Source organism: Fukomys damarensis, unplaced genomic scaffold, assembly GCF_012274545.1.
Source record: "Fukomys damarensis isolate Sample0158 unplaced genomic scaffold, DMR_v1.0_HiC HiC_scaffold_2, whole genome shotgun sequence".
NCBI classification, from domain to species: Eukaryota; Metazoa; Chordata; class Mammalia; order Rodentia; family Bathyergidae; genus Fukomys; species Fukomys damarensis.
The window spans coordinates 28,510,849-28,525,872 of NW_022900914.1; the positions used below are offsets into that span (position 1 = coordinate 28,510,849).

The window sequence follows — 15,024 nt, forward strand, 5'->3', positions numbered from 1 at the left end:
ATATATATATTTGTTGTTCTTCTCTACCTCTAAAATTGCGTATGTTTCAAACACATGAACTATAAATGGGAGCTAGCTGACCATAACATGTTTGAACCAACTAGTCAGTCAGATAACTTTGTGTTTAGTTAACTAAAGAAGATGGTTTGTGTGGCAGGTATCTGGAATGCTCAATAGATCATGTGGTATGGAGTCTGGAAAAGGCTAGGCTTTTTGACTTCTTACAAGTGCATTAAACAGATGGAAGGCAGAGCTGCAGAGTCGGCTGCTGTGCTGCCTCTGGTCCCCTCACCTGCATCACACAAGACACATAGACTTGGCAGTCAGACTTGCGGAGGTCAACCCTGGCTTTGCAGCTCACTGTGTGACCTGTGCCTCATTTGCTACTGACTAAATGTGGGCACTTTCTTTCTTTAAAGATTTTAAGAAATATTAAATTAATTTACAAGTGTAGGCTTAGAAGAGTTTTAAGACTGTTGCTTCTTTGCACCTAACTAACCTTTAGTTGCAATCTATACCATGATTTTCAAAACTAACTGAAGGACCTTCATTCTGTGGCCCAGTGTGCCAGCAGAATAAACTGTATATCCATTAAATTCAGGTATATGTGAGGTCAGAAGCCATGTCTAGGGCCCTGAAGGGGCCTAGCACAGAATTTAAAATGGGGAGGTTTATTAAGTACATGCATTGAAGAGTATGTGTGAGTCAGAAAGAGAAGAGAGAGGGATACAGGCTGTTCCCCCGTGTGCATTCATTGTACTCACAGCCAGGGGATATTGGTACTAAGTTATCTGCAGTAAAGGCCATTGGTCTCCATCAGACCAGGCTAAGTGTGGTGCACCAGACATTTGCCTCAAAATACTAACTGAGAAAGAGGCAATAAATAAAGTGAAAATGTGCTAGAACTTGACTAAGATTTACATCTCTAACTGTTCCAAAGCATGGTAAACAGGAAGCCATTTTGAAGGAAACAGTGCCCCTGACCTCTGAGAACTGACCTCTTGTTCACTCGCACATGCAGTTAAAGCTGGAGAATTTTTGGAACCCTGAGATTATTTCCACAAGTATACACTGCTCACTTGCAACGGTGTGTTGAATTGGCTAAAGGAAATGCGTCCTAAGGTAGAATTTTGAACATTTTTAGTAGCTACAGAAGAAATGGAGGTGTACTCAGTAGTTCAGAAGAATTCAACAAACAAGTCCCATGTTTTGGCAGCTTGCCAGCTTGCCATCTCTGGCTTAGAGTAGATTTGGTTTAATAGCTTGGGGTCCACTACAAAGCAACAGCTCAGAAGAGTAGCTTTCATAGAAAGGAGCAGAATCTATGGCCAACATTTTCTCGAGCTAGGTAATGTCTGGGGCATGTTTCTACAGCACTGTCAAAGAGATTCCTGAGCCCTAATTTCTTTCTGCTAGCACAGGAGGTCCCAAGGCCAACCCTGAACACACTCAGAATTTGGACAGGCTGAAATCCAGAAAGGGAAAGAAGAACAACCTATGTTGGGTGGGAATTTGAAATAAAGATATGACAAGAAGAAACACTGTTAAAACGTGAATGCATTTTGCTGGACTGGAGAAATAGGTAGAGAATAGTGGAAAAATAGATCTGAAAGGGAAATGGAGATGAGAACACAGAAGGCATTCAATCTTAAGGAAGAGAGTTTGCTTTTTCCTGTACATAGGTAGAGGACTGTACAACACTTTTAATGGAGGAATAACATGATCAAAGATACATCTTAGCAAATTAACATGATCAATAAATAATTCAGCAAATTAACCTAAATGAAATGGATTCAGAATAAAGAAATGAGACTGGACTGGGGATTTAGCTCAGTGGTTCCACCGCCTGCTTTGCAAGCACAAGGTCCCAAGTTCAATCCCCGGTACCAAAAAAAGAAAAAAAAAAAAATGAGACTAACAGAGACAATAAGGCAGAAGTATAAGTGTCTTCCAAGTGATAAGTACATGAACCGAGGATGTACAGGAGGAAAGAGTTGTTCTGTTTCTATTTTATTACATTTCACAACAGAATTTCAGTTAAGAAAAAAAAAATTCTAGAAATCTAGAAAAGAGTTAAGAAAGATTAGATGATGCACTAAAGATCAGATGATGTAAGTACCAGCAACTTAGAAAATAAGGAACTGAATTTAACTTCAGTGAAAAAAATATGAATGCTGCCAGGATCAAAACAGAGCTGACCGTGCCAACCCTTAAGAAAGTAAGATAAAACAGAAAAAGGAAAATAAAGGTAAAGAAAGGAGAAGTCAATACAGCCTAAGTATGTTCTGAAAGGTGTCTGACATGTAATTGTGTGAAAATTACTATCACAGAAGAGTTTTCCAGATGACAAGTTTGCACAAAGGACTCTACAACCTAACACAAAAAATATGTCTACGAGGACATCTGCCCACCAACTGTCTGCTCAGCCTTGGACAGATGCCACTGTTGGCCTTAATCATTGTGGCCAGGATTGTTGTTTCAAAAGGTTTCAGATGTAAGCCACCTCACTTTCGTCTTTTAAAAACTTTCCCTTCCTTCAACATCTTTGAATACTACCACAGTTTCCTATGGTACATGTATTCTCACTTTCAATATTTTGCTAGTCTCAAATAAATATCAGTATTTTTTGGAGAATCTCTCTCTGTTTGTTGAAATATGTCACCATCATGTCTCACATTTTCTCCCAAAGATACTTTGTTCATTCCACAGAGGCTTGAAAAAGATTTACCACTCATGGTGCAAAGCCATTGGTTTAGTCTCTTTCTTTTTTTCTTTTTTTAACTTCTTTTTTACATTTTAGACAATTAGACTACATGCTGTCTAATTAATTCATGTAAGAACAGGAAAACAAATCCAGTCAAAATATCTACTATGAATCATTTACAGAGTTGTATTTAAGTATTACATGGCAGCATGAAATGCTTATAAAATTGTGCATATTTTTGTTAGAATAGTTCAGGTAACACATAATTTCTAAGAACGTGTAGGGGGTAATGGGTTTTATCTTATTTATACAACTATATACAGACTTAAATAGATGCTTTGTGACTGCTTCTTAGATCAGTAAGACAAACAGTGTAAAATAGACAAAGAGAAAGATTCGACATGTTAGCAACGCTGATAAGTTATTTTGGGACATGCAATTTTTATTATAAATACATCACATTTCTAGTCTATACCTAAATATGCTGATCAAAAGATATATTTCTAAATCAAAATCAGTTAAGCACTTGGTTTCAAAATAAAGCTTCCGGCCTAGGAAAATACAAAGAAGAAACACTTAAGGCAAATATGTACAACAATTCACTTAGCAAATTTGCAATGCTCTTTCATGTTCCTCAGATAAAAGGATTTTCAAGAAGACACTTCAGTCACCCTCCCACCAGTCTCATCAAGTTTCCTCTGATCAGATCAATGAATCCTTTAATATTCATTACAGTGAATGAGCCCATATTCGTAATGGCTTTCTTCCATAAATCAGAGGTGTTAAACAAGTTCCCACTAATATCACTAGAGTATGTAAGAGAGGATTTCCTACAAGTGAAGGCATGGACACAACTTCATGATGTATCTGATAAAATAAAATTTAGTTCAATTCTTTGTTGATTGAGATTAAGAAAAAATTTTTTTCAATATTGATTAATCCTCAACATTACTAATTTAAATTTTGTCATAAAACACTTCATAGTCATCTTAGTTACTTTTTTTCTTGCTGAGACAAAATATCGGATACCCAAAGTTAAAGGAAGAAGAGTTTATTTGGTTTACATTTTGTAGAGGCTTCAGATCATAATCAGCTGGCTCCAAGGAAGAGTGGCACATGGCAGAGGGGCAACAGTTCATGGTGACAGAAGGTACTGTAGCAACAAGGGACCTTCACAGCATTTTTCTGCCCCTTTTATCTTATGTAGACTATGTAGGGCAGGTAGCATTCACACCTTTACTCCTAGAGCCCTTGAAACTAGCATTGCTCCATGAATCAATTCCAGCCTGACATACTCTAGATCCTGAAAAAGCCTAACCTATGACCCCATGAGGCTTTGGGGACACCTAGGCACAAGCCATAAAAACAGTTTATAAGTAATTGTATTCTTTTTCTTAAAAACTTATCATTTGCGCATTGTTCTTACAAATAAAACGTAAATAATGAAGTTCAACTGCAATAACGAGAAATAAAGAAATATGATGACAGAGAGATACTCTTCTCATTGGGACAAAATGTTTACTACAAATAATCTAAACTTCATGACAGTAAGGATGCTTGCTGCCTTGTTTATACATTCACCCAACAGGTATTTAACTGAGATTGGTACTAAGTGTCCACTTCATTAATATTCACAGATCCTAACATAGGCCTGTGCCAATTAGGGGCTCCATAAAAATCACTCTACAGGCTTCTAGTATTCCTGGAATACATGATATATTATTGTTTTTATTTTTTTACTAATCAATGGCAGCTATTACAAATCATGTTCTCTGCCATCATACAGTTTATATCTACTTGGAAGTAATGGAAAAATATGCAATGACTGGACAATTCACAATAAAAATGGGCTACAACAAATAAGGCAGTTATGAAGAACTTTATCCAACAGAAATTTGCAAAATAGACTCTCTTTGAAAAACCAACTACCATAATCAATTCTTAGTAAATTTATAAAAACACCAATTAAAATTTGAAACCTTTCAATAATGTAAATGCCAAATATTGTTCAAACTTTTTTATTGTTGAAAGGAAATTAGCTTACTTTTTGTCTGTCACTTTATTTTGACTTTAAATTTTGAGAAAATTTAAGCCATGCTTTTTTTTTGTTTGTTTTTGTACAGGGGATTGAACTCAGGATCTTTCCCTTGCAAAGTAGGAGGGAGAACCACTGAGCTAGACCCCCGGCCCAAGCAATAATATTTTTGATATTTAATGAATTAAATAATTTACGTTTTCAGAAAACATTTGAGCACTCAAATTCCAGGATTTATATTAATTAATTGCTTCTCAATTCTCCTGTCTACCGGGTATCCATCTGATAAAACCTTATCATTTTAATAGTGACACCATGGAGCTCTTAACAGTGGTGGCATTCATCCTAATATAATAAATAAATCCATTGATTAAAACTAGGCTACCTCGTTCAAAAGCCACTTTATTCCAAGTTGTTATATTTTTAAGAGCATCCATTAATCAAAATTTAAATGTGATTACATTTTCAAGTAAAATCAAACTTGATCACTCTGAAAAATAGGATGATAAACAATGTCAAATATTCAAATGTTCATCAAAATTCTATGCCAATCAGAATTTAAACGTTATCTAGTTGAAATCACATTATACATTAAGCAAGAATAGAGTATCTTTTTAATAGATGTAATCAACTTTCCTGGTTTTTGTCTCACTCTATTAATTAAGGATATAAACAATATTTTTAAAATGAGATCAGTACATAGTTTATACTTGACTGACTTAGAAGGCTTACAGAAATTTTCCTGGCTGTTTAATGGATAACCAAATTACTAACTTTTATAAATAAAACATACCATATATAATATGAATCAGATTATTATTTAAATCATTTATATTCAATAAACCTAATTCTAAAATTAATATTATTTAAAAATCTGCCAATCTTATTTGACTATTTTGGCAGTATCAGGGGTTGAACTAAAGACCTTCACATTGAGCTACATCTCCAGCCTCCTTTTTATTTTTCATTTTGAGACAGGTTCTAGCTAAGTTGTTATAAGTTGCCCAGACTGAGCTCAAAGTTACAATCATCCTGTCTCAGACTCCCAAAGTAGTGATTTTTGAATCCTGGAAAAAGTAGAAGAATTTATTTGAGAAGATCAGGAGGAACTTTACAGGTGTACAAATGATCCCAAATCTACGTTTTAATATCAAGGACAGATCTGCTTCTATCACTCATAGGTATCATTTTGTGTCTCAATTCCCTCCCCTTGCCTTTTTGCCTTCCTGACTCTCCTTTTATCTTTTCTTTTACTTTTTAATTCTTCTTTCTCTTCTCCCATGCACCCAATATTACAGGAAGGAATCGGAGATAAAGTTCAGTAGTAAATAATACAATAAAACATACAAAAAATTGTCCTTGCGTTATACTTGATTATATAGTGAATCACGAAAAGAAGTGACTTGTATCATTTGTACATAAAGATAATTTCTTGAGTCACTAATGATTGGTCACCTCTTGTAAGCAACGTAAGAAAGTGAAATGAGCTAGAATGTCTTATTTGGCCAGGTTTGGGCTAAGATAGGTCCTAGTGGTTGATACAAGTTTGAGTAGAACTGACAAACAACAGTGTTTGGGAATTTCAGAGAGCTAGTGTTCATTTCCAAGGACACACTCTAAGAAGAGAAAGAATATGAAGATTTCAGATCCAAGAATGAGTGTGTAGAGACAAACTTGGAAAACAAAGTGAACAGGCAGATAAAACCAAAAGAGGAGACCCAGAAAGAAGTGGAGACTCACAGGGCAACTGTCAGATATTTAAGGCAATATGTGAGAGGATTACAATTACTCAAAGCAAATGTAAATTTTTATTTATTACAAACATAACCCAATTAATTAAAAAAACATGATCAATAAAGGTGCAGTGGAGGGTACTGAGCTGGTAAAAACTCATAGAAAGTCAATTCTTCACTTATGAAAGGACCCTGAGCCTTCACTTGATCAGAATTGGAAAGAAATATACATTCTAGTATACTAAAACCTTTTGACTATTAAAAAAACAGTACTTTGAGTAATTCAATAACAGAGGCCTTTATGAATTCAGAATGATCATTGCAGAACCTTTTCTCAGGCTAAAAGTGTAATTGGTCATGGATCAATAAGTAATTTCTTTTAGTAAGAAAAAGGTCTTGTTTTATTTCTTATTTCTTTATTTCTTTCTTATTTATTTTTGAAGTGGAAATGTTGCTAAGTCAGATCTGAGCAAATAGATTGTGAAAGCTGAGATTACTTTAAGCAGCTGGATTCCTTATTGCACTAGTTAAGTTTACCTCAACTGATCATTTATTTATGATGCCATAAAAATCTAGATGCTTCCAATTTTGATTGTTAGATATTTGCTGAAAGGTAGTTCAAATTACTTTCCCAGAGTTCCTATTTTGACAGCTACACTTTGAATGGAAAATTTATGATGGTTCAATAATGATGGTGCTGAAGTGTTGTTTTCTGTTTATATATTTTTTTCAAGATTAGCAATGAATTTAGCCCCTGTGTTCAGTCAGTACAGACCCCACTCAGCTTGTTGGAAATTCCAGAAGTGCGATACAAAAGTAAGGTTAAGAAAATAAATTAATAAAGTCTTTGAGATTTGAAGCTTTGTCTGCATTAATGTAGTATTTTGGTGTTTGGCAATTTTCCAATTATTTTAGGATCAGCACCTAAAAGCCAATTTCTAGCAAAAAAGAACATGATGACCAAATCAAGTATCTTTTGTGGTATGGGTACTGGTACAGGGAGAATTTATAGGGACAGATTAAAACAAAACAAATTACATTTACATGATTACAGATGCAGGCAAAATAGCTATACTTAAGAATAAAATAGAGTAGAAAATGGAGAGAATGAAATGCTTCTGAAACTTCCAGAAGTTAAAGACTTCCAAGAAAAAAGATGATAATAACTCTTGAGAGCTTCTCTCTTTCTGTGATGGTGGGGATTGAACCCAGGGTACCAAGTTTGCTAAGCAAGTGCTACACCACTGAGCATACCTTCAACCCTATAATTTTTAAATTTGTAACACTTTTTCATTTTGTTAATTTGATATATTAGTAAAATATTAATATCTATTAGTAATTAATGACGGTATATGCTTCCTTGTAAGTAACGCAAGGAAGTGAGAAGATAAAATATTTGTACTTATTAGTAAGTCTTTGAGTGCACAGAGCAAAGGAAGAGTCCCTCAACTATAAAGTCAATTACAGCAACATTAAAAAGGAAAAATGTATTTTCATTCATGAGTTACTATTTGTCTTCTACTACATGCTGAGTAAATTCTTGTGGGAAGTTGGGAGCTTAGGGGAAAAGGAATGGTCCCAAGATGGAAATGGCAAGAATCCATGGTGTTCTCCTGACACGTATCAAAATAAGCACAAAATTACATCTTTTTGCCATTTTCTTTCACATCGTAAAATAGCCTTAAGTTTTCCTTCCACTGCATGTAACTTTTTGACAACTGTTTTCTCTGGCAAGAAAAGAAATAAGAACACTGAATCCAGATCTTTGGAAGTCACCAGCATTACAACCTCCTGCTTCCAGCCAGATGGTATGGTACCTACCGAGCAATAACTTATTTTATTAGTCTGGCAAGCCTGTCTAAAGATACTAAAATCACTCCAAATGGTCTTTGTGAGTGCAAAATTGAAAGAAATTCACTTTCAAAAAAGCAAAACAAAACAAAAACATTTTTCCTATTAAAGATTACATTACCAGTAATAGGTCTACGGTTTCACCATTTCTAGGTGATATTCATATTTTCTATAGCAAAGTATCCGTTTTTATAGGAAAACATCCAAAAAGCAAAATTATCGATTCTATAGAAAAATCTAGCAGTGTAAAGAAAATGGAGATGATTATTTTAAAGGTACTTACTATATGTAGCTCTAGGTAGTCACCCAGGCCTGACGAACTGTCCACTCGAACCAGTACAGCTTCCTTCTGCACAGTGCTGAACCCTATAGCCAGTCTGTCTGCTCGTGTACTTGGCCGGTCATTAGGAGGCCACTTGTATGTGATTTGTCCACCACCTTTGCTAAAGATATACGTTGTCCCAGCTGTAGAAACAAACAAACAAACAAACAAACAAAAAACCCTAATTAGTCCCAGTTCCTCAACCCTTTCCCAGGATGGTCATGTGGATATATCCATAAAATATTGACTTTACACAGAAAACTAAGGCAAGGCAAATAATAGATTTCAATCAAACATGTTCAAGGAAGAAGACAGCTATTTTTTAAAAAATGGAGAAGCAGCTCCGTTATTAATACACTCATTAAATCTACCAGCAGGTGTTTCAGAACAAACAGCAGATTATGGGTTTTTTTTTTCCACTGAACTGGATGAGCATTGAATATAATGGGGTTTTATTTCTTCCTGACAGTTTTTAAGAAATGGTTTAGTGGGAAACACTGACTGGAGGCTTCCCAAAAGCAGTAGAAACATATTTCAGCCTGTTTTTGAAACAACAGCTGCACATAGATGTGACAAGGTCATACAGCACAGTGGAGCAAATTGCAACAAATACTCCACAAACCAAACTTTTATGCGGAAAAGGTTTGTGTACATATGACAAATGATAATGAAGGGGTGAAGAGCCATATGTCCCAGGAGTCATGTCAAGAAAATACACATAACAGATCCCATCTATAGAAGTTAGATCTTATTTAACAAGCAACATCTAGTGGCTGTCAAGCTTTTCAGTATCATAACAAGACCTCCAGTCCTCAATGAATAGCAGCCTTACAGCGCTCAGAATAATGTCTCATTCTGTGAGTGTTGAAATTTTCTCTTAACTTATCATAATTTTATTTCACAGTAATGATGTCAGTAAGCAATCTTAATTTAAAAAGAGTTCTTTTTCTCCCAAACAAATCCACCTGAAATCCAATGCACTGAAATTCTATCTAATTTCATAGCTAGTATTTCTTTCATTGACTTAAATAGAAATAATTTTGACCCCTAATATTTAGAAGATACATGCAAAGATTTATACAAAGGAGAAAGGGAAAGAACTTCATCCCCTCTGAAGGGCACTACATACATTTTTATTTAATTCACCTTAGCACAGACCTTAGGAAGCATTTATAGGGGGGAAGATAGCCTTCCAATAAGAAAGAATACCAATATATATTTAGTGTTTACCTACTGATAAGAGTTAGTTTTGTAAGTCAACTTGAATGGACTATGGGGGACACCCAAATATCTAGTGAAACATTTCTGGGTTTATCTGTGAGGTGTTTCTGGAAGAGAGTAGCATTTGAATTGATGGCCAATTAAAGCAGATTGTCCAAAAATGTCAGTGGTCACCATTTAATCCACTGAGGGTTGAATAGAACAAAAACCGGAGGAAGGTTGGATTTTCCTTTTTTCTCTGCCTGACTATGCGGGAACATCATTTTTCAGAGACCTTGGTTCTCAAGTCTTCTGACACAGTCTAAAATCTACACAATTAGCTCTCTTGTTCTCAGACCCTCAATCTATGCCACTGATTTTCCTGGGTCTCCAGTTTGCAAGTATTAGTACCTATATGTGTATCGCTAAATAGACGGATAGATGATAGGCGAATTGATTCTGCTTCTTTGGAAAAGCCTAGTACAACTACTCTATGACAAAATTAGGCCAGAAAACATCCCATTTTCATGGGAAAAAGCATCTACCAAAAGGAATTCTCATGTGTAAAAGTTGTATGTACAGAAATATTTTTTATAATATCTATACACTAAGTTGCTACGATCACATATTTGCCAGTGCAACAAAGTTTCCTTATTGTCCCATTTATGGGTACTTAATTAAATAGCTGGTTATCTCTGTGGGTTCTTTGAGGGGGCAACCATTAGACATTTTCATAGACTCTTGAAAATCTTCAAAGACTTCCGCAAAATACAAGTTATACCCATAGTTACATAGTCTTTTGCATGTAAAGCTGCCCCCAAAGCATAGTTTGATTAGGAGATGACTTGAGTATACAAGTGATAAAGCAGAACATTGTCAACATTAAATGATATAGAGGCTATGTGCTTTTCTGTTCATTTTTAAAAATATTTTTGAGTATCATTTCTTGAAAGTAGCTTATCTTTCTCATGTTACAGAATTTAAGTTGTAATTCAAAGGCCCCAACAGTAAGTAAGCAAATTAAAAGAAGAACATACAGACTGTGTATTAAAAATGCCAGAGCACCATGTGAAATAGGAAGAAAAGAGCTAAAGGTGTAGGGGAAGTGGAAAGGGAAGGGGAAAGGTAATAAGGGAAAAGAAAAAAAATAAGAGAAAATGAAAAAATGGAAATAAAGTGTTTGTAAATGGGGAGGTTGAAGAGGGGGTGAAGGGAAGGCAGGGACAAGGGGAAAAATGAGAACCAAGACCTGTCGTGTAAAGATACAAGATCCCAATGATGAATTTAACTGTACTGTATACCTAAAATGTACCAATGAACTCAATAAAAAATAAAAATATAAAAATGCCAGAGCATTTCAGAGTCCTACTGCTATGTCATCAAATGCATAGTCACTGTTATATTATTAAGCAAGTCCTATCTGGTAAATATTTTTCTGCTTAGTAATTTCTGCAAATGATTAAGTAGCGTTTCAGTTAAGCAAATGTCAATAGAAACAGAACAATAAAAAGTGAAATCTCCTGAAAAGGAGGATGTACCAGTTACCTTTAAGTGGTAATACTTAATGATTAACTTTTGTATTTCATGTGAAATAAACACAATGTTTAAAACTAGAGCTATCATCTAACAATATAACATATAGAGCACAGTTAAGAATTCAGATGTCTTTTATTAGTCACTCTAGTGAAGTAATTTTGTAAGTCAACATTAATGTATATTACACAGTGATTTTTAAGTTTATATATCACTTTCATGATTCTCTCTTCATTTCTTCTCTACTTTTGTATAGAAAGTAGAATAGGCATTACTCCCACGTTATATCTGAGGAAATTTAGATATTAAGGAGTGACTTGTTAACTAAAGTTACATACTTGGTTGAACGGGTAAGCTGATTTAATCCTAATATCTAGACTTTGCTTCAGTATACACACACATACACACACATTTAATTAATTAATTACAGAAGTGTTTCTTTAATAACAAGGCAGTCAGGAAAAAGTTAATGTAGTATGTCATTTTAAATTAATCGAAGCTCACTGTTGTGTCTAATATCCATAAAGTGCCATTTTCCCCTCATGATCATGTACTCCCCTTTCACCTCACTATGCTTTAAAACAAGATGTAAATGTGAAATGATATAGGCAGAGTAAAGTTTAGTTAGGGTATATGCCTCAAACTTCGGGAACTATAAAATATTTTAGTTTTTCAGTTATGGAACTTGGGATAATAATTTAAAACTTTGTATTTTCAGTAAGATAAGCATCACAATACAAAGATCATTATTCAAAATTTGATTATGACACCTATTTCCAGTAAATGCTAAGGCTTTGTAACTAGCTTGATTAGCTAATCTTTTCTGCTCACAATGCTTTATGGCTCTTTATGTTTCACTAAAACAAAGCAAAACAATTGCTCTACCCTTTCCCAAATGCTGTGATCATACCTTGTTTCCTCTTTCTCCAGGGGATATTCAGAGAGAATGGTCTCTTCTCTGAACAGCACACACTGTCTTGTCCCTATCAACACGATTCTATAATAAAGAAGTAGACACCCAGTTTCCCACAGTGGTCTTCTACCTACCCCAGCAGGAATCCTGGTTTCATTTTTAAATACCTCCTTTGCATCAAACTTGACAAGGTAGCCTATATTTTTAATCCCTCTCTCTATCTCAGTAGAAAATTATTCTTATAATCAAATACAGGAAGTCATTGGGCTGATGTTTCAAAATCTAGCTCTTTTTACATGCATCCTTCTGAGTAAAGGACATGGCGCACTTTCTGAAGCCAAGAGATTATAGAAATTAAGAATGTAAACTGGAGATTCAGACAGACTTGGGTTCAAGTATTAAGTGGATCATTTAATAGCTGCATGATCTTGACCAAGTGATTTAGTCTAAGTCTTGGTCATTTTTTTTTTAAATGTAGATAGCAACACGATCCTTCAGAACTTCTGCTAGGATTATACAAGTTATCGCACAGTAACATATTACTCCACTTACTGTCATGTGGTAAATAATTAATCTCAGAGAGAATAGTTGTGTGTGTGTTTACGTTTGTATTTGTGCATCAAAAACATATACAATAATATTGCAATATTGTTATTTTATTCTTATAAAGGAGCCTTTACAAAAGCTGAATCTATTTCATACTTATGCTCAAAGCAAATACGTTATAAGGAACGATGCTCCTACATCACAGTTTTAATCAACCTTCTCAGTATTTCATTCCCTCTCTTAGAATTTTGTTCACAAATCTATTATATTATCATTCACTTTCACTAACTGTTGACAATGGAAGTGATATTAAATTATACCATATAGACTTCATGAAAAAAATAACATCACTTCATTGCCATAAACCTCTAACATGATAAGATTTATGACACAAAGCAAAAAAAAAAATCACTTGACTATTTGATAAAGGAATAAGTCAACATAAAATGAATTGCAAATTGGAATTCTTTTAAAATTTTTGTTTTTACATACACATGTTTGATTTTATGAAATAATTGAATTAAATGAGCAGTGGCAATATGTCTTAATCATGGTTACTAGCTTTTTATCAATACGAAGAGGAACGTGTTGCCTTTATTATTAATGCATGTTTCTATATGGCAAGTACTAACACATCAGTTAGTGCTACTAATAGATTTACTGCAAATTAACCTTGACATCTATCACATCACTGAATGTAAGGATGACTCAAAAGTAGAGCTGTTTTCAGCAATCCCTGCATTTAAACTGTGCAGCAACTCTGTATTACTCCACTCTCAATTCATTAACAAAGCTGGATCTATCAGGTGTAAATTTAGCAGTGTCAGCATACTGTACACCGTAATTAATGTAAAAATGTACACATGGAATCCAGTTTCTAATGTTAGAACTGCCTATGATTTTGTAAAAAGAAATATTTTTAGATATTTTTAATATAATACTTAAATAAAGGGCTCTTTTCCTTCTTTTTCTCCTATTCCCTCCCTAAACATGACTACTTCACCCTCATTTTGCTTCTGAAAAGGCTAAAATATTCCCCCAAATGGACTGAACTTTTTTGAAAAAGGTAACCAAGCAGCATGTATAGGTCTATCCCATTGTTGGTTACTCTAGATCCTTGCTACAGAAATAATAATATAATTATCTAAAAAGATTAGCTTTTAACCCATGACATAAGTATGTGAATAAAAGGTTCTTTCTTAAGGGCTGTAATTCTTGAAATGTCATCTTGCAGCCAACATGAGACATTCAGTTCATTAGGAGTCTATTCAACGTAACAGGATATAACACTTTTTCCACTCAAAGTTTGAGAGGCAGTCAGATAAAAATTAAAAAACAATTATAAATTAGGGGAAATTTTATTCCTCCTACAACCTTGTCAAGATGCCATTATTAACTTTAAAATTTCTGATCATTTCAACCTATGTTGAAGTACTCATTGGAGTAAAGTTCTTAAAAAGCAAAAGTAAAAAAAAAAAAAAAAACTGTATGCAGAAAGTTTTTGACCAAGGTTAAAAGTCTTTACATTGGTAAAACCAACAAAAATGTTAGAGTCACTAAAGCAACAACTAAATACAGGGCACTGTCTTTCTAAATCACTGGACTTTCTGAATGATCACAGGAAATATTTAATGAAATAGAGTACTGTAGCTTCCCAATTCTTAAAATTTCATATGAAATATCAAAAAATTAGGCAAGGTGGCTAATACATTAGCAGAGACCAAAGGAATCAGAGTAACAGGAGCTCTTAGCTCTATTAAGTAACTAAACTAAATCTAAAAATTAATAACAACATTTAATCAATATCAAGAAGTAAGAGATAGCCCTCAATGTTAAATATTCAAAGGTACAAAAGTACAAGGAAAGGAAAATGAAAATAAAGACTATATTATTAGTTTAAACTCCTGGAAGAAGAGATTGACTTGGCACAATCAACAAAGGAATTCCACCTGGCTAAAGAGACTAGAAAATAAAATAGAAGGGCTGTTTTTGTTTTTGTTTTTAGGACATATCTGTAGTACTTGCACTTTACCACATCCTGGGGAGCAGGTACACGTACATAATTCAACTTGGTTTTTTTTTGTATAATCTTCTTCCCTCCCACATCACCCTTCTTCCTCTAAATCCCCTTTCCCTATTAAAGGTATGGCATGTACAGGAACCTAATAACTTGAATGAATATACATT

At 34.3% G+C, this 15,024-nt stretch overlaps 1 protein-coding gene across 13 annotated transcripts in view; it reads right to left on the reverse strand.

Annotated features, from left to right (window-relative positions):
* Nrxn1 (neurexin 1) overlaps positions 1-15,024 on the reverse strand; it is a 986,324-nt gene that overhangs the window by 298,450 nt on the left and 672,850 nt on the right. For all 13 annotated transcript variants that reach the window (XM_019206287.2, XM_019206286.2, XM_019206285.2 and 10 more), the window contains one exon: positions 8,607-8,788. In XM_019206287.2, coding sequence (XP_019061832.1) covers positions 8,607-8,788 — 182 coding nt within the window. The remainder of the gene's footprint in view (positions 1-8,606; positions 8,789-15,024) is intronic.